Below are 20,955 nucleotides of genomic sequence, written 5' to 3' on the forward strand. Positions count from 1 at the left end.
GAGAACAGAAAGTACTATTATAACTAAAGGACCTTTTGTCTGCTCTCTGCGTGTAGAACCACCAGCAAGTTTTGGTCATCTGCTGCAAATCCACAGGTTTGCAGAGGCCAGTGCAAAAATACCTACCTACAAGGGCTCGTATAGAGAAAAAAGGTTCTTTTACGTCTGTCGTCTATGACTAGTTAGAAATGTAATTCTGCAGATTTTACAGAATTCTCACTTGATTCCCAGTTGAAATCTTTACTTAAATAAAGAATGACAGCTATTAACTTCACAGGCAGAGTTTTTGTGTGTTGATTTGTGCCTTGATGTCACATCAATCATCAGAAAACAGGGATGTAAATAACAAACTTTGTTTTAAGATTAAAGCAGCAAATTATTTTTTTGAAAGGATAAGCATTTATTTAATCATAAGGAGGTCAAAATATACAGTACTGAATCATTCAGATGCTAGTGTGGATTAAAAAGTCAGGACCACGGTTCCCTGTCAGGTTAGCCCAGGGCTGAATAAATCACAGAAATCTTAATTTTCTGTAAAATTTATTAACGACAGTTATTACAGGAGTCTTGTGAAACAGGGAGGTGCCTGGATTTGGATTTTTTATTAGGATTAATTACAAAATATCTGATGAAACAACTAAGTTTCCTATAATCTGAAAAACATTAATAACAGGATTGTTGGTACAGCCTTGGCGTTAGGACTACGGCGGGGACGCGGGTGCCCCCTTGTGTTCCTATTAGAACCTTAAATAGTTTTTAATTTGTTATCCCACCTCACCAACACAAGAGAGTTGTCTCAATCATGTAAAGAAAGCCTTTGCGTTTTAGCGTTTTAATTTACATTAATAACCAATAAGAAGCATAACTTTATAACCACTGATTCTATTATACTGCAGACTTTTTACTAATTTCAGCTCTATTGAAAACCGCAAAAGGTGTCTTGGTTGTTTTTACATTTAAGTATAACATTTATCAAAGGAGATTTTTTTTTTTTCCTGGCTGCTTTAAAGCTCTCTAAAGCTGAGGATTTGTTGCTCATGCCTTGCTGCACCAACTGCATTCCTTTGTCACATGCATTTTTTTTCTGCCATTTATTTAATTCACTGTGACTCTCTTACCTTACATACTCTACCCTCTATAGACTTAAAATCATCCACATGACCTTTCTTTAAATATACTACACATTGCTCGATGATCCTTAGAGTTGCTTTCTAACATCTAATGAACAAACCCTGTAAATGATATACCTTAAATGATACACCAATGTTTGCTTTAGCCTCAGGCATTTGATGACAGCCGTGTAAAGGAAAATAATGAGTCATCTCTACTGCAAGGGAGGTTACAGAGAGCTGCTGATCCTCCAGCAGCCACTTGTGTTCATTACTTGGATTTCCCAGCAGGTAGGATAGACACTGGATCTGTTTGCACTTCTGCATCAGACATCCTTTTGGAGCCCTGTGGAATTAAATACAGAAATTTATAAAAAATGTCAAATATTTCAGGACAGTTAAGGCTGGGATTATGTGTTAGTGTATTTCTAGCAGATATTTTCCACTCATTTCACCTTTCTGCTTTTCCGAATTTGCTTTTTATTTAATATGCATAAGTATATGAGCACCATCTGCATCATGACAACCCCAGAAAGCTACTGCCTGCGACTTTGCCTAAATGTATTGGTTATTTTACTATAATTTTCCCAGTCAGCACTGAAAGTAATTGTTTTTAGAAAGTGGACTAACGTATCAGAGACATGTTGCCGTGTACTTGTAGTATAGCAGTTCTGGCATAACTTTCTCTAAAATTTCCCTGGCCTAAACGGTTCACTGAAACCATGCTAAGAGTCCTTCAAGCATGATTAATAGTGTATTATGGCCAGCCTTGGTCTGCTCTAAGTTAAAAGAACATTAAATACTTTCATGCATGACAGGTATTTGGTGATAGAGTTAGGGTGATAAAGCTGTTTTACACTACAAATACAATTCTGTTTTTTGGAACCAGTTCAAGACACTAATCCGGCTTAGGTGAAGGAAATGCATAGATCTAGCTATACCAACTAATTTTTTGACCAGTAATTGATAAAAACTTGGCATGAGTTTAAGATGCCTTGACCTAATTTTTACTGGCCTTGAAGCCATTGAAACTTCAGAACATGACAGCAAAATGGATCCACAAACACTGTTTCAGAGGTCACTGTTAACACTGCATAGGATGCCAATGCTGTTTGGAGCCAGATGCCTAAACCATTATGTGCTAAACAGAAAAACAGCATGACGAAGCTAAAGGTGACTGCTCTGTGCTTTCCCTACAATAGGAACCATGCAAAATCATATGCCAATTGTCCTTTCACACAGTGTGTTTCACACTGGAAACCTGACTCATCACTTCAGGTCACCATGGGGCTATTCTGTGTCAGACCTGGAGAGTGAAAGATCTCAACTTCCTCATCCCTTTCAGGGAAGTAAAAACAGTGGGGTTTTTTATACTGATTAGACTCTACCTCATTGATATTCTTTTAACTTTTCACCTTTGAAAATCTAAGTATAAGAAAGAGCAGCCAAAAATCACATTGCACCAAGAGAATCCCCTGTCTTATGTGTAATCTTGTGCAGCCCAGCTGCCTGCAATGGGTTTGCTTCCGCTTACACCGACGTTGATTTTGGAAGATGGTCTAGAACAGAATAAAATTTTGTGGCCACTTACATGTAGCAGCACACAGAAGACACATAAAAAAAATGCAATTGTTTCTAATATCCATCAAACAATAGTAAATGAGCTAGTCATTCCAAATTTCTCCAGCAACTGTAGAAACTTACACATCAGTTAAAAGATTTCCCATGTTACAAGAGCAATGGAGTCTGTCGACCGTAGCTGTTCCTATCTGATGTATGTAGATATTAAGCCATTTCTAGACTGATTTAGGAAACAAGATGATACTATTTGCCATTCTTCCTGTAAATGGTTGGAGGGAGGAGGAGTGGGAACTCATTTGAGATAATCCCCATTTTGACTCATTTAGCACATTTGCAGAAGTATCCTATGTTATTTGCTTGTACTGCGGTCTCCCTGCTGCACCCATTTTCAAGGTGGTTGCTGATTAAAGCAGGAAGCTTTGAAAGAGACTGGCAGATGATTCTTGTTAAACTGGAATTTCCAAGCCCAGTGTGAAAGAAAGAACTTTGTTCCTGCCCTTTTAACAGACAAATTCCAGCTCTGCCCTCAGAAGCACAGGTACCACCGGCTCACGTCTTGCTCTCAGTTACTTTGCACAACCCCTTTCACTGCCGTGGAAGTTGCCTGCATTTGTGACAATTAAGCTGAAACATATTATTTCGGGCAGAGCACTTTAAAGTGCACACACAGGAATGTCACGGTATGGGAGTATATTTTTTTTTCCAGCTTGTGCTCAGGAGAACTTAGTGTCAGTATAGCAGATACTCTAATCAGAATAGGTCAGAATAGTTTCCACATGCTAAGCACTCCCAGCTTCTGACAACTTAAGTATGAGTTATTCCAGCTCAGAAAACAATGTAATTAATCTTTTTTTTTTTCTTTTTCTTTCTAATCTAATCTTTCTAAGACTCACTAAATACCTTTGCATTTTATGTGGCTTATAAATGAATCTCTTTTACCATAGGAACAACCACTGGACCTTATCGTCTGTGCTAAAACCATGCAGCCAGGCCATAACACTGTTTGCTTGCCTAAGTGGCTCCATTTGTATCGAAAATTTCAGCGTTTGTCAGCCCAACTGGGAGCAGATGCTTGAACTGAAGTGTTCTCATCAGCTGCATTCCTGCACTATGACATCCTCTTACTCCGTGCCCTTTCCCAGAGGAATCGGCAGATTCGGGAGAGTGGTGCTAAAATAGCTGCTATTGAAATAGCTCACCAGAATTTAGGAGGAGCTTGGTGGGCACAGATTACGTGAGCAACTTAGGCCTGCTGCATCCCCTGCTAAATATCTCCTGCTTCCATTTTATCAGCATGAAGCTTAATATTTCTGCAGAGTTGTTACAGATATTTGAGATGTTATCTTGAAATGGAAATTCTGGCATTGGTTTGTGTGTTATCTAATACTTTAACAGTAATGATCACACCTTCCTGGGACTAAGTATGATCACCTAGGAGATGTGTAGATTATTTTTTTAGAAGCATTGCAGAACTAGGTTTCTCAGGTGTGGGTAATCTTCTCAGGGGTATTAAAAAGAGGTAGTCGTTTTCTGAGAGATATTTTCCATACACAGACCTCAATTTTGTGGTTGATTTTTTTCTCCCAGTTCAAAAGCAGAATAAACTGACCAAATCAGCGATACTGTTATCAAAAACTACTTTTTTTTTTAAAGTGCTATCTTCTGTTAATGGGAGAGGGAAGCTGTAGGAATACTGTTGGTCTCTGTAATTGCAACAGAAGACAAGGGACTATACAGCCAAGCTGTCTGGCATGCTACTTGAGCAAGCAAAAATATCTCACAGAACGCCTCTACTTCCTCTACGTATATTCTACATTTTTTTCCCCAAAAGGTCTTTTTACCTCTTCACAATCTTCTCTCTTGATCAAAAAGCTTTTTCTTGCACTTTGAGTCAGAAACACTTTTCCTGCCTCTCTCTGTGTCATGAACTCGCACTTGAAAGCGTGTTTCTCTGCACTTCTTCATATCTCCCTTTCTGGAATAATTCTAAATTTGTGTCTATTGTTAAACTCTATGAAAGATTTTTGGATACAGCTTGGATGAATGACACCATACAAAATAAAGTGCAATTGTCAACAGACAAGCCCTTTCTCACACAGCAGCTACAGTGAGAATTTTGACAAAGGAGGGCTGTCAGTGCTTAATTTCAACAAAACTCCAGACCAGAGAAACAAATCTCAATTATCTCCAGAAATAATAGAGGTAGTTAACATTTGCTCCATTTCTAGATAACCTATGCCAGAAAAATGTGGCTGTCTTCCTCCCCTCCAGTTGTTGTTAAGAGATCTGTTGCCATCGTTTAAGTGGTTTAAGTAACAGAACTCCTGATTTCACTGCTGGGAGGAGGTTGCCAATACCCAGCGCAGGATACAACACCTACACACCATGCTTCTGAGCGTGGATCCGATGTCACACACATGCATAATGGAAATTTCATACAGAATTTGGAGGCAAAGGGGATGAGGAAAAAAAAGTGCACATGAGCATGCATAACTTTGATTAGCTAATATAATTCACAGCTACATATAAAACAATACCCTGGCTTTTTCACATTGTGCTAAGCAAAAAGATTTCTCCTCTCGACTTCCCTGGGAGCCAAGATGAGTGCAAGCCAATGCAAGTTGGTAGTTACTCCAGGTGAGCTCCAGGACTTCATTGAAACTACAGGAAAATCCCACTGATTCACAGCAGATCAGGATTTTGCCCCAGAACAATGGGGTGAAACTGAAAGCAGAAGTGGCTGAACTGGTGCTAGTCAATATTGCAGAAAGTTATTTTTCTTTTTTTCTTAATTCCCCTTCTAATATGTAATAATTTTGGTAATGCAAATTGCGCTCTGTAGGATACATAGTAATTCTGGGAAATGTGTGCAAATTAAACACTTCTTATGATGTGGAAAAACATCTGCCTCTAAATGAGTCATACTGGTCTGCATGGCAGCCTAACTTTCTAAGCTGGTGTCCTAATGGGGCTAATTTTCAACTCTGCATTACCATTTCAATCTATATTGCTTGACTTTTCTTCTTTTGGACCTGGAGATTGCCTGGTTCTTTTTCCTTCCTGACAGCCTTAGAAGTAAGGTAGGGAGGAAGGAAGAAAAGTTGTATGTCTCTCAGGGGAGCCAGATTCACTAGGAATTGTTACAGGTAACAGCCAAATGTGTTTAGGTTCTTTGAATCACTTGAAACTTGTGATGAAGCACAGAAGGTTTCCAAAAGATGCTAAAAATGCCCCTATGGCTCTATGGATTCATTGGTGGTGTGGCAATTCGAGGACAGAGGAACAAACTGCATCCTTCCAATTGATTTATAAAATACAATGGATATCTGCCCTCTTGTTCGAAAGGCAGTCCCAGCTCTAACCTGTGCTTTTCTTTCTACATTTGCCCCTGATCATGGACAAGTGGTGTTGGGGGCAAAGTTTCTATCTATTTAACGCTCCAAGGAACCATTAGTTGCATCGTTAACACCAACTGTGATTTTTAGTGTGCTGAATTCTTTCATTTCTACATTTCAGGTTTCAGTGAAGGGGGCATAGCAAATTTAGGGTAAGATTTAACCAAAAAAAAAAAGAAAAAATCAGGAAGAAAAAGTATCATGTGCATTGTCTTGTGTGCTTTAAGTAGTCTATAATTGATAGCAAACGCAAGACACTTATCTTGTGACCACTATGCTGGTTCCCACCCACCCAGTGGTCTACCTTGATTTTTTCTTTGCAGGGATTTCCCGCCTTGCAGAGATGTCCCATCTGCTCTGAAGCAGCAGCTGAACCACCATCATGGTGTTACTCTGGTGAACCGGCACCACCTCCACTTTTCCCTCATAAACACACCGTAATTTGTAGGTGGTTCAGTACTTACTACAGAAACAATTGAGTCATCCTGGTAGCCAAGGCATGAACCTCTCAAACAGGGGTGTGGGAACAATTAGAGCTCTCCCACAGTAAACCGTACCTGCCTGTGAATCAGTACCCTGGGGCTCAAGTTTTCTTGCCTTTGCCCAAAAAACTTGCTGTTGCTTGGCCTTAGTCCTGCAAGCTGCTTGTGAAGTTGCACTCCATCTGAGCACGAACCTCGCATGGCTAACAGCTCGCAGGCTGGCTGCTTAAATCAGCTGAAAAATGACTGAAAAGATAAGATCAAGTTAACGTACAAGGCCCTTAAAGAACCCTCCGAGTGACTGCCTCTTCTCTGTCTTCTTGAAGGAGGGTTCCTTTGAAGCGTCTCCCCCGTTCTGGATGGAGTCGGTCTCGGCTGCTTGCTGCTCCCTGGAGTCTGGCTGCTCCCTGGTTTCCTGTTTGCTGCCTTTCTGCTTGCTCAGCTCCACGGTAGACTTCTTGTCTTTTGAACTCTCTTTGCTCTTTTGGCCCACAGGTTCACTTTCAGCTGGGGCAACTGGCCTCTCTGTGGAGTTTAACGTCTAAAGCAGTTTCAAACAATGGTTATTTTTAGTGTGAAATGTAAACATTTTTGGAAGGCGATCCATAAATATATTAAAAAATGAAAGGCCACCTGGCAGGGAGAAATCCTGCTGTCCAACACAGTTTCATTTCCAGAGTTTGGGACAAACTCCTGCAGCCTTGACTTAGGGAAGGAGTCCCAGGGAGCTGATAGAATTACTTACACGAGCAAAGACTGCAAGATCAAACCATCCCTGCATAGACCTGCTTTTTTACGTATATGTCAATGCTGAACCTTTTTTAGGAGACAGAGATCATACATGGAAAGATGCAGAGAGTCAAGAGCATGCACTTCCAACTGAGACTCCCCCAGCTTTTGCTGTGAAAGCACCCAAAAAGTGCAAGGGAAAGATTTGGGAGAGAAAAGAAGTAAAAGACACCATAAAGCAAAGGATAAAAACAACTCCACCATAAAACTGCAACCCTTCACCAAAAAAAATAACAACACAGAGTTTGGTGATGGAAGGCCACAGCATCATAGAAAATTTCACGTACAAGTGGAAAAGAAGAGATAGCAAATATTCCAAAGACAAACACGATGACAGAGCACCTATTTATAGTAAAGGAAAGGATTCTGAAACTCAGACAAGTAAGGGATATGTTTGAAGTTCACAGGAGAAAAATCAAATCTGGCAAACAAAGGATAAGACAATGAAACTGTCACTGTTTGCAGAGTAGCAAATGACTAGATACGGTTTTGCTAGCAAGTCTGTTTACAAAATGGGATTTTCTTTTTTTCTGATGCAAAAAACCATATTGCCTTACCTATTAACATAGCTATTAAAATAGCACACAAACTTGCCATGTTGAAGAGCTGGAAATCTTACATCTGCCCTCAGGGCACAGCCTACAGCTTAATGCTGTGTAATTTTTTCAACTTTGGGGATTTTACCGTTAGTCTTAAAATATTTGATGATCTTCTAAAGGCCTAGGGTTATACACTTACATGACAAGCTTAGCTTTCATTAAAAACAAATACATTTTTAGACATCATGATTTCAGAGGAAAACCTGAAAGCAGAAATTCTAGAGAAACAGAATGCAAATACACCTCTCATATCTGTTTTTACAAAACCCTCAAGCCACTTTAATTTTGGGGAAACAAGAATGAGAGGGGTAGCAATACCACTGGCCTTTTTCACTTAATTCACCTTTCTTCCCCACCCTATCTTAAAAAAAATATAAAAATGTTTATATTATAGAGCCTGCACCCATTTAATACATTCAGTCCTGACAAGTTAGCTTAAATCCTCATGTGTGCTTGTATTAACTGTTTCCTTTTCCAAAGGAGAGAGATACGTGGGTATATATTTGCTTACACCTGGGTTTGTCTGCTTTTAGACTTAAAAAATGCATTGATGAAGATAGTCCTTATTCGAGTGCTGCAGGAGATACCTGAAGACAGCACATGGAACCTGGGGATGCAGGTGGTCAGTAGCCCCATACACCCTAGTCTGGCACCATCTGAGTGTCAAGAGTTTACTAAAGCCAATTCCATCACGTCAGAGTAGAGGACTGCCACCTGGGGCTGCTCAGACACCACACACTACCTGCACCTTGTTCACCTCGCCTGGGGAGATGGACCTGCTGGGGCTGCACGTCTGAGTGCCCAAGCGACACCAGAGCTCTCCCACCCAGCACAGGGACCAGAAGAACTTCACGAACCCACATTTAATTCTGTCTCTTTCTTTCTGACTCATTTGAACTACCAGACGGGAAGCTCTCTGTTGCTGAACCCATCGGTTAGTTTGACAAGATCCTCCTTACTCTTCTTTGCCTCAGCTCACTTTTGAAATGTTTCTCTTTGGTACAATTGCAAACGTGCGCATTCAAGGCAAAAATAACCACAGCACCCAAATACAGCTACGAGACTGGATACAGCCGAGTTCAAAGGTGCCAGAACAACTTCTAACCCTTATTAACTCTCTGTGAAATCTGTGGGTTCATTCTGCAGGTGTAAAATTGGAGTCGAGTCTTCCTCACCACACGTGTTTGATTGTGTGGGTGCCTGACAGTTACAGTACTACAGCCAAACCCAAACTGGATGCAACAGGACTATTTCTGTGAGCAGGTTTGAGCCTTTGATGTTAGTCAAACAAAACACTTTAAAAAAAAAATATATTCATAATACATTTTCCAGGCAAAATAAGAAAAAAAAAATTCCAATCAGATAATCTCTTTGAGGTGTTTCATATTAACCTTGAAAGGCAGGAAATTGGCATATTTTATATTGATGGGAGCAGCTCAGGAAATACAAAGTGAAGCCTATGAATAATGAAACATGTTAATGTTTCTTATTCTAAAGGGTGATCTGCACCTGACAGATTGCTTTTACTCTCTCAACATTAACAGTGCCACTGAAAAAAAAAAAAAAAAAAAAAAGAAAAAAAAAAAAAAAGAAAAAAAAAAAAAAAGAAAAAAAAAAAAAAAGAAAAAAAAAAAAAAAGAAAAAAAAAAAAAAAGAAAAAAAAAAAAAAAGAAAAAAAAAAAAAAAGAAAAAAAAAAAAAAAGAAAAAAAAAAAAAAAGAAAAAAAAAAAAAAAGAAAAAAAAAAAAAAAGAAAAAAAAAAAAAAAGAAAAAAAAAAAAAAAGAAAAAAAAAAAAAAAGAAAAAAAAAAAAAAAGAAAAAAAAAAAAAAAGAAAAAAAAAAAAAAAGAAAAAAAAAAAAAAAGAAAAAAAAAAAAAAAGAAAAAAAAAAAAAAAGAAAAAAAAAAAAAAAGAAAAAAAAAAAAAAAGAAAAAAAAAAAAAAAGAAAAAAAAAAAAAAAGAAAAAAAAAAAAAAAGAAAAAAAAAAAAAAAGAAAAAAAAAAAAAAAGAAAAAAAAAAAAAAAGAAAAAAAAAAAAAAAGATTAACAGAATAGTATTTTTCCCCGTTACATTAGAGGCAACCTTAAGCCAAGGCTGCTATTTAAGGGCAAAAGTCAGACCCCTAAATTTCTGCAGATTTTGGATCAGTGTTGTAATGCATTTCTGCAGCAGACTGAATGGCAGTGATGAAAAGCAAAGAAGAATCACAGCATTCCAGAGATGTGATTGCATAATTTAAGGAGATCATTTCACAGAAACTCTAAAAAAGGAAAAAGTCAACAGCAGATACAGTCTTCCTTGAGCTCTTCTTTGCAATACTATGCTATTTTACACCAGTGTGAGCGAGAGAAGAAGGAAGACTAATAAACCGACTTAAGAAAAATAGGAGGAAACTGGCTGCTAATTAAAATAATAAAATTATAAAAGGTAAATCTAGGACGGTAACTTTTAGTTACTTACCCAGATCATTTCAAAAAGCTGTTGTATGAATAAGGAATAAATGTCACAAGACAAGACTTGGGACGCTTTTAGAGAAATAATTCATGAAGATTAACCTTAGGACATCATGAAAATAGGAAGAGTAAGAAAGTAATTTTACTATTAATTAAAAAAAGGAAGTAATAAAAGAAAATCCTGAAATGTCAGTTTTCAATACAACTTTAGTTTTGCTCTCAGGAGCAAAGGAAACCTTATGTGTATGGGTAGAACCTGTGTTTTATCTCTCATTACTGAAGGTAATTATTCTGGAAATTTTGACTTGCAACAGATGGGGGTTTGACTCTCAGAAGAAGTAACAATATGTGTATTTATAATGAAAATGTGATTTTTCTAAAACATTTTTAAAGCCATAAAGAATATAACGTAAAGGTCACATCCAAAGTTTCAGCTTAGCTTTTATGAACATAGAATGAGAGAAACAAAAACAGAATAAGAAAAAATATTTTCACGGCTTTTGTTAAATTACAGTGAACGGTTTTCATTCTCACTTTCATTTCTCTTCTACAGAGTTTCCACCTAAATGATCTTTTCCTCAGGAGACAAGTAAATCAACAAAGTAAAAATTATTCTAGCTGTGTGTATTGAGTTTCGCTGCCTAAGCCAAGGTACACGGAGAAAGTATAATAATAGCGAGAGATAGGAATAAAATTGAACATAAAACCACTAATTATTTTAAGAAAAGGAACACAGCTGGAAAAAAGCATTTTTGTAAATCTAATAGTGACCCTTTAAAGTCTTGTTTAATAGTATGAATAGGTAAAATAAATAGATAAGTAAAGAAAGATGTAAATATATTAAGCTCAGGGAGCATGTAGCACTTTTCTGTCAGTGATTTTTCACATTTCAAAGTCTGGAGTTGTATGGAAGTAGGGGACAGTAACCCATCACCAAAAGATGAAAAAATCCAGGCACTTACTTGGTGACTGGGGCTTGGGCCATTTACCTCTTCTGAAATGGTTGTCCCTCCATCACCCTTGACTGACTAAAATAACAAAGGATTATAGAACTTCTAACTGGGTTCCTGTTTGAGGCATTAATTCCATACGAAAACACACATGAATCAAAAAAATGCAAGGTTTGATTTAAGGGTACTCTTTACAACACTAAAATGAAACCAGACATTTCAGAAACTCTACCAACATTTTTGAAATACGCACATCCCCAAGGTAGATTTTTGCTAGTTCTGTTCTATGTGAAGTGATTGTCTCTTGCAAGTCAATTTTCCCATTAAGGCCTGAGAAATATGAATGAGCTCTCAGTGGACCAGAGATCATATCAGCCAGTAAAGACAACAGTGCTATCAGCCCGGCCACTGTAGTTTTCTAGGAAAGAGCTTTTGCTTGCTTTTCCGAGGCAAATCTGTTTTATAAGATCTAGTGGGACTTCCTTTCTTTTTAACCATCATACTAAGTGCATATCCCGTGAATAATTAAAATCCACTCAGCTTTATGGATGTATTTTTATATTTTATCATCAGCATCCATTTTTCGCAATTTTTGCTTTCCAGTTTCTGCCTTCTCTCTGTCTACATCTAAGTAATGGCCCTTCTTGGTGCCCACTCTTCCCAGCCCAGACAATCAGAGCAGAGCCCAAGGCTGCAGCACTGGCAGCTGAAATATGTTTTTAAGGCACAATCCCCTCTTTCTATCTAGATTTAAAAATGAGAAAAACCTGTTTGACAAAAGTAGCTCAATGAGTAAATATTACAAGATTTGTGACAATTAGATTAAGGTTTAGTTACAATTAGTAATATAAAAGAAACATAAATACATTTTTCATTAAAAAGTGTGTTAGAGGGTTCAATGAGATATTATCCAGAGTACCATATAAGCCACAGAGTTTAGCAGTAAAGCATAAAATAAACTCCAGAATTTCAAAGTGCCCAAATTTAAATGTCATTTTTCATTGCATAAGTTCAATGAAAACAATGAAAGGATGTGACTTCTGTTCTAAAGATAGATCGGGCGGATTTGTGGTTTTCTGCAGCTTGTAGGTTTGTTACTTGAAGCACAACAGTATCAACCTGATCCTATGTACAGTGTTATTGAAAGGACCTGCTTCGCTCTCTGATTTTCCTATAAACCCACAGAAAATCAATATGTAGCAGCAGCATGACAGAAAACTAAACCACTCCGTGACAATTCATTACTTGTCACAAATTGTGGGGGAAAAAATTCTCTTTTTGGAACACACCACTGCTCAGTCTCCTGCATGTTTATGCTCGTGACTCTTTATCTGTGTAAGAGGTTGCAGAAACAGAGGGGAGGAAGCACAGTGTGGTCTGTCTCAACATCGCAGGGTAGAAACTCAGTCCAGAGTGTATGAAGATGTATTGTGATAAGATCTAGTTTGCATTTCTATTTCAGTAAGTCTTTAAATGCCTTCAGGAAAAAAAAAAAAAGTGTATGCCATAACAGCAACCACTTTATTACTGATTTTTTTTCTAAAAAAAAAAAAAAAAAAGAAAAAAAAAGAAAAAACCCATGCTTTTACCCAACCTTTAGCAATCCATCTTTTTTTTTTTTTTTTTTTTTTTTTCTTTTAAGGAAGGTTTTCTGTGATAATGGAGAGGTTGTGGTAGAATCAAGAGCAGGTCTGGATATAACTTTTAGCATAAAACTAACCTGAAAGCAGATACTATTTTTTTTTTTTTTTTTTTTTTTTTTTCTCTTTAATTAGACCTTAAGGTCTTTGCCTAGACAGAGTTCCCTCTTGCCGTCAGTGAAATGTGTACATAATGATCATGAGGATTTCTCTCTAGAGCACTGCTGACCAACTCGCCTTTGGTTATTTAGGATTGCTGCTGCTGAAGGCTTCCTGCAGCAATAAGGGTGGATCTGCTTATCTTTAAATGGAGAAAGGGGGGGTAAAAGCAATAGACTTATTGCATTTTCACAAATAAGGAAGGATAATTATGGTGGGACAACTTAAAACAGTTACTCTTGATTCCAAATGCTGTTTATAATGTACAAGTTTATTTATTTGGGGAAGCAGGTCAGCACAGACACTGCAGATAATTTAGAAATATTTTTTTTTTTTTTTTATCCCAGAAAGATATATTCTCATTGGGAACATCTTCATTAATCCAGAAATAGGAATTTTTATTTGTAGAGACTGTACTCTGTCTTAGACCAATCATGCTGCCAGTCAACTTCCCAGCTGAGGACAAAGGTTACAGCCTCAGTTTACAGTTGGTAATTCTGCTCATTCTGATTTAAAAATGCCATTTTACACCCTTATCTCCACAAAATATCTCAAAGCAGACATTTTGAAAGGATTTATCTTACCTAGCTTTGCACCTGTTTGTATTCTATGGAGAAAAGCAGGAACTTTCAGGGCTCACATCATCTGACCATGTGCTAGATCCTACCGGGCTCTCAGACCTGCCCACCTCTGCTCGGTGCCTTTAAAGGGAACCTGGGGTGACCAGCTCAGGTGTAGCTGTTTCTACCAAGATGTCGGCATTGGGTCTGATGGACCCCACCCTGTCAATAATAAGCTATTTGATTTTCATTGATGAGGCATGAGTGCCTTTCAACTGGCAGCCCAGCATTTCACCTTCATGTAGGTGTAGCCTAGTTAGATAAAAGAGCAGTGGTATTTCTTCATCTCTTTCTGAATCACAGGGCTTTAACCTAATACTTCATATCTTTCCATAATTTCCCAATGGCTTTTGTAGCATTAGTTAACCCTCTCCCATTTTAACCACAGCAATGACTTCTGTGACCTTTGCAATTGCAAACAATTAATCACAAATAAGAATGGACATCCGTCCCGAGCAAGTCAGCAGGCAGCCTTCCAGACAGACCCTGCCTTTTCCAGAGTGAGTTCCTCCCAGCCCTCACAGCAGCTATCCTTGTGTCAACAGTGTTAATGATAGCACTATGGGTCTAACTGTCTGCTTGCCATCAGCCCATGCTCATGCCCTCTGAGCAGAATGTGCCAAAACTGAGGCACATGGACAATAACGGAGTTACCTCTCCGAGGTTCAGGGTAGACTGAAGTAAAACTAAGCTTAATTTCTGAGTCTCAGGCTTGACTCCAAAGAAGATAAGCTACCTTTTTTAGGTGCCTGGTGGTTAACCTGTGTAACGTAATCGTGGATGGTATCAGAATACCTTGGGATCATCTTCTGCAGGCAGAAGAGAAACCCAGTAGAAAATCATATTAATAATCAAATTAGAAGTCAATCTTTTCCAGCAGCCAGAGCAATAATCTGTCTATTGCCAGAATGGAGACTAAACAATAAAGTATATCAGTGAACAGGAGCCTGGGTTTTATCAGGGATGTCCTGCCACATTCCTTCCCATGGTTTGTTTCAGAGACCATAGGTACCTGTGCTTTTAAAGATCCTGTCTTAAAAGAATTCACGGCCCACTCCATCTGCAGCAAGGCAGGAGTGGGCCGAGAGGACCTGCTGGATGAGTCAGTGACCCACATCACATGGATGGCATGGTTTCTGATGCCACTTTCCACACCTCCAGGAGCCTCCTGCCCCAATGTCACCTGCAGGAGGTGGAACACCACATGGTACATTTAAGCATTGGCTGGTGTTTGTCCAGATTTACAAGTGAAAGAGGTTGAATAGATGCCACCAGGTGAAGACATCATTTTATCCCCAGCACTTCAGGTAGGAGGTGCTAAGGATGGAGTTCCTCACACAGGTAGAAAGCACAAGCTGATGGTCTAATGTCAGGCCCTTTGCTGTGCTCCTCAAATGTACATTCATGCTGTGGCCAGAGCTGCATGTCTAAGTTACCTTAAAATTAACTAGCACTAGTATGAACAGCAGACTAATGACATTAGCGTGAGGACTGGGGAGGTTGCAAATGGCAGGCCCCCAAAATGAGCGAATTACTCCACTCTGAGCTCCACAGTACCAGAATTATGCTGGACGTTCCAGATCACCAGAACGTGATCAAGCTATTGCACAGCTGGCTCGGGAACTCCTCCACTTTATCGCTGTTACTGTAGGGCAGCCAGACCTCAGGAGAAAACTACAGTGGAAATAGACCTTTTCTGAGTGGAAATTATACTTCCCAGTGCCCAGGCTGCCAGTACAGTTATTCTGAGCAGAGAGGGCCCTGCCAGACATCTCCACAGTATTCATCTCAGAGCTCTTGGCCCCACAGCCCTGGAGCTTTCCTCCCTCTTCCTTGAGAGAAAAATCAAGCCTGTGTTGGGAGTTTTAAACATTTCGTGCATTCTCAGCACTCACCACTAGCTTTACAGAAGCTAGTTGTTCAGCAGTGGCTTAACATCCTTCTGTCTGCCTTAGGAATCAGAAATACTGATTGACCCGATGGCATGAAGGTGTAGGGCAGATAAATAGCTCCGATTTTGTGCAACAGCACAGCAGTGATCCAGGAATCCAAAAGTTATTCAGAGGAAACAGCCTGAGACATACTTCAAGGACAATAAATACATTAAAATAATCCAGGATCAGTTTGGAAATTGATAGCCAAAAGTACAGCAGATGACTATGAAGGGTTTCAAAAGGCTGCAAAATAAGTTATGCAGTTCATACAATTCTGTTTCCCATGTGGGTAGATGTTTGCCTACGTACTAGGTCCATCTTTCTAGGCCAAAATCTGGATTAGAGCAGTGATAAAATCTACCGCTTTTAATACAGCTCTGTTTTCTTCCATGGTGATTAAGATGGGTTTGGAACAGCTTTATTTTTTAATCAGTGCTTTTTTTTGGTAGTGTGACATGATTGGAAGTCATGTTTGCCACAGATGGCAGTGTTTGATATGCATTGCTCTTGAGTCACCTTCTGCATGCCTAGCATGTGCCATGGTGACAAGCCTCTGTGCAGGATGACCACGAATCTCCTTAGATTTAGGAACAAGGTTGAGGTATTTCCAAATGAATTAATTTTTTTAAATCTTACGTGGAATTAAAGGCACATTGGCTGCACAATTCTTGGCTGATATTAAAAATTTTAGCTTGGATCCTCAAATACAGCAGGGTGCCTATGCAGGAAAGTAACCCTGAAGAACAAAAAGTAAAATTGCCCATCACGGGTTGGGCTGAGGCTAACAAACAACTGCAAATAGAAGGAACATCAACCTTTTGGAAATAAAAAATAAATCAGGATTTGGGCTGTTGCATGTACCTTCCACAACAAATTTTAATCTTTAGCAAACTTTAGAAATGGCTGTTCCCAGCTGTATGTACCCATGAGCAGACAGGTTGGACAACCTGGGCTACTGGTTACATCCCATTAAAAGAAACTGTGTTTTTCACATTTTAATGTATAAGCTACTCTAACACCCACACCATGTAGCTGCCTGAAAATAAAACAGCATGGATTAAGAATAGAAATCTTCCATACATATTTGTAATCCTTGCCAAAATAGATCAACTGCAATATAAATCCTCAAGGCCTGCTATATTTTAATTAGAGAAGGGTTAGTTCTAGGCTTGGATTATTTTCTTTCTTGGCCGCTTTTCTAGACTGTTCTGAGGAATGCTGTCTGGCTGTTGTTTGTATGCAAATCCATCAGGATAGCTCTTCATACCTAGAACCACAAGATGATACCAGCCATGTGGGGAGTAGGACTTGAGAGGTGATCGTCCCCCTGTCCTGGGCACTGGTGAGGTCCCACCTTGAGTACTGTGTCCAGTTTTGGGCCCCTTACCACAAAAAAGACATTGGGGTGCTGGAATGGGTCCAGAGAAGGGCAACAAAGCTGGTGAGGGGTCTGGAGCACAAGTCGTATGGGGAGAGGCTGAGGGAGCTGGGGGTGTTCAGCCTGGAGAAGAGGAGGCTGAGGGGAGACCTTATTGCTCTCTACAACTACCTGAAAGGAGGGTGTAGAGAGGTGGGGGTCGGTCCCTTCTCCCAAGCCACAGGCAACAGAACTAGAGGAAACAGCCTCATGTTGCGCCAGGGGAGGTTCAGGTTGGATATTAGGAAAAATTTTTACACGGAAAGGGTTATCAAGCACTGGAATGGGCTGCCCAGGGAGGTGGTTGAGGCACCATCCCTGGAGGTGTTCAAAAGATGGGTTGCTGAGGGACCTGGTTTAGTGATGTTTTTTTTGTCAGAGTTAGGTTGATAGTTGGACTAGATGATCTTGAAGGTCCCTTCCAACCTAGATGATTCTGTGATTCTATGTTATCACCTCAGTGATTCTATGTTATCACCTCAGTCTTCTTCTGGGAAGGAGAGTAAGATTCTACTTTGTGCCTTTCATTTTTTTCCACCTACTGTGTAACATCCTCAAAGCAGCAATTGTATCCTTTTATGTGCCAGCTTAGGTAACCTACATAAACTGCCAAAAAAGGTTTCACTACCAAAAATATGACTCCCCGAAGCAAGTGCAACGGTGTGTGGAGGGACATTTGATGTGGCCGTGGCTAATAGTAGCCAGTTCCCTCCAGGAGCATCTGCCCAGGATGGTCAGCCCTGGGAGCCCCGGGGCTATTCCCGGCGGGGCCGCCAGAGGGAGGTGCAGGACACCAAACGCGCGGGGGGAGCGGCGGCTTCGACGGGGCGGGGGGGGGGCAGGGGACGCGGGGGCCACACCAGCGCCCGCTGGGGGGGGCACAGCTTCGCTGCCGGGCTCTTACGGACATTTCTTTTCAAAAGGTTTTTCAATAATTTCTTTTCAAAGGATTTTTCAATAATTACCTTCCCCCCCCCCCCCCCCCCCCAAGCGACAGGGTGACACACAGACAGACACCGCTGGGAGGGGCACAGCTTCGCTGCCGGGCTCTTACGGACATTTCTTTTCAAAAGGTTTTTCAATAATTTCTTTTCAAAGGATTTTTCAATAATTACCTTCCCCCCGCCCCCCCCCAGTTTCAACACGACATCGCTCGCAGCTCTCGAAGCGAGCCCCCCTCTTACCAGTTTGAAAAACCTCCTCAGGTTCGCTTTGGGGGTTTTACTTTCTTCCCTTCGAGGTTTCACTTCTGCGGCTTCTGGGCTCTTACTCTCGTCTTTGTCGGGAGCCACAGCTTCTAGAGACACGTCGGCTTTCTCATTGCTCACGATCTCTGCTTCCTCCGATGCGTTCTGGGGTTATTTTGGGCAAAGAGTAAGAAAGTGGAAAAAATAGTCAGGCTTAATGGGTGAGGTTTGGTTTTGGGTTTTTGTTTGTTTGTTTTGGTTTTTTTCTTTTTTTTTTTTTTCTTTTTTTTTTTTTTTTTTTAAGAGGTTACGATCAAAGTGCTTCAGCAGTAGAGTGAGCAGGTACATCATGAATAAACATGGCACGAAAGCACCCTCAGCATCACTGTATCTGCACAGGTTTCTTCAGGAATTGGATTCATCCCAATTAAAAAAAAAAAAAAAGTATATAAGCTGGTAGGATCTTAAGCACTTGTTTAAACTGAAGAAATAGCCTTTCTTGAATTGCAGTTCCAGTTCCCAAACACAATAATTTATCTTTGATTATGATTTAAAGAGAGCACTTGAACAAAACTACTGACACAGTAGTACGTATCGTGAGTAGATAACGCTCAGGTACAAGCAGTAAACATGAGAAAGATCATACCCAGCAGTTGCACACAAACAAAAGAATAGGCTCAAGTAATTTACATACACCATGGACTTAATTAATTGTTAAAACTCTATTTAGCACCCTTCTCAGTGAAATCTGGAAGGGCAGCATCCCAGCCACAGCGTTCTCGGGCTGGTCACACAGCGCCGGCCCCTCTTCCCAGTCACAAAGATATAAATGACTTCTTGAGGTCCAAGGTGGTTAAGTAGCTCATCTATTACTTTACCTAATCCCATAGGTCACAGGCACCCTCTTTGATAGAGTTGACCCTCATTTGAGTTGAAGAAAAGCTGCTGGGTTTGCCACCACTGCCTTTAGAGAGGGATTTTGGGTCCCACTGAGCTTTTGTGAATTACTAGAAAGTTCCTTCTATGATAATAGTACTTCAACCAGAGGCATGTAGTTTGTAAATTCCTCTAAAATATGGATCCCCATAAGATTTATTGATTAATGCCCTGCATGTCCATACCCTTCTCAAAGCTATCCTGGGAGTGTTCAATGTGTTAACATGAACAACAAAATCTGCAGCGGAGAACAGAGGAAGAGGAGGCCCATTGCTGCTGGAGGAGGTGGAGGCTGAACACTGGCCTCCTTGGCTGACTCTTCTGCCCGGGTAAATAACATTCTTCTGTGCCCTCAAGAACCACTAATTCATTCCCATCCCACTGTAACTGTATAAAGAAATACCTTCCTTTCTGCCATAAAGAGAAGTCATTATGTTAACGACCAGGTAATTTGACCTGAAACAAGCCCTTTATCATTTGCAGCCTGTTGCAGATGTTATAAAAGCAGGGTAAGTTACACCCTCAGTCTCCAATACAGCATTAAATGGAAGCAGTTACCCCAGATATTGACATTTCAACACATGCTGCTGCTTAAAACTACAGCATAGGCACAGCTGAAGTGTATACTATGGTTACTGTAGGAAGGAACTGCTGTAAATAAATCTCAATTACTTATATTTCACAATTTTTATGTGTACTGACATTTAATGTGTACTCATAGTTATTTTGATCGAATTAATTTTAGTCACACGAACACCTGAACAATTTAAAAGGTAACACAAAAGCTTTGTCTCAACCCACATCCTGACTCAGGGTGGTGAGTGACGGATGCCTCCTCCAGCAGCAGCTTTCAGTCCTACTGCCCTCACATTCTTGTCCAGTTGTCTTCAACCTGGTGATTGCCATGTAGCATCTTTATTTTAACAGCCCTTGATAGATATTTTCCCTACAGAAATTTCTGACACCCAGCAGCATCCTGTGGCAAAGAATTCCACAGCTAGAGTATGCTTTTTTTTTTTTAGAAAGTACTTTATTTTTGTTTATCACCAAATAATTTCATTTGATACTCTCTACCACTTTTATTTTGAGCAACGTCTGATCTTTCCAGTTCACCTACATTGTCATTCTGTTTGCTGCTGTCATCTTGCTTTCTGCCAACTCTTCTCTGAGCCAAAAAAAGTAAAAATCCTAATTTATGTAGTTCTTCATACAGAAGCCATGCAATATATTTATGCATTTTTTTTTAAGTATTATACCTTTTAGTTTTATCATATTCTCTTTGAGTTGGGGGACACCACATGCAAGACAAGGACTTACCATAGACTTCTATGGCAGCATGAGAGATTTTGCTTTGTTCTTTACTCCTCTTTTACAGAAGAAATAAACATTTTGGGGGTAGAGGGAAAAGAATGATGAGGGAATAAATATTCCTTGTCCCCTGCTGCCTGAGATGAGGGCAGCGCCACCCGCTCCCCCATGGAATTGTAGACTTAATTTATATTTATGAACATATTTGAGATAATCAATCTATAATAATTTTAATCTATATTTCTGCCTATTCACACATACATATAATCAATTCACCATCTATTTGCTTGAAGGAAATGATTCATTGCATGAATTGAAACAGTGGCTCAATAAAGCAGCAACCTGGCTTCTGGGAGCTCATCATTCAAAGATTACAGTTTGGGATTACATATTGCTGC

At 39.7% G+C, this 20,955-nt stretch overlaps 1 protein-coding gene across 5 annotated transcripts in view; it reads right to left on the reverse strand.

Moving 5' to 3' along the window:
• Positions 1-379: 379 nt before the first annotated feature.
• The window catches only part of BCAS1 (breast carcinoma amplified sequence 1), a 56,756-nt gene continuing 36,180 nt past the window's right edge, over positions 380-20,955 (reverse strand). For 3 of the 5 annotated variants that reach the window (XM_014943855.1, XM_014943854.1, XM_014943852.1), the window contains 4 exons: positions 18,311-18,478; positions 11,369-11,434; positions 6,842-7,108; positions 380-1,455 (listed from right to left, as the gene is read on the reverse strand). In XM_014943855.1, coding sequence (XP_014799341.1) covers positions 1,381-1,455; positions 6,842-7,108; positions 11,369-11,434; positions 18,311-18,478 — 576 coding nt within the window. In that variant the 3' untranslated portion in view covers positions 380-1,380. The remainder of the gene's footprint in view (positions 1,456-6,841; positions 7,109-11,368; positions 11,435-18,310; positions 18,479-20,955) is intronic. The other 2 variants (XM_014943853.1, XM_014943856.1) reach the window with 2 other exon arrangements.

This window comes from Calidris pugnax, unplaced genomic scaffold (genome assembly GCF_001431845.1).
Source record: "Calidris pugnax isolate Ruff unplaced genomic scaffold, ASM143184v1 scaffold118, whole genome shotgun sequence".
In the NCBI taxonomy this organism is placed as follows: domain Eukaryota; kingdom Metazoa; phylum Chordata; class Aves; order Charadriiformes; family Scolopacidae; genus Calidris; species Calidris pugnax.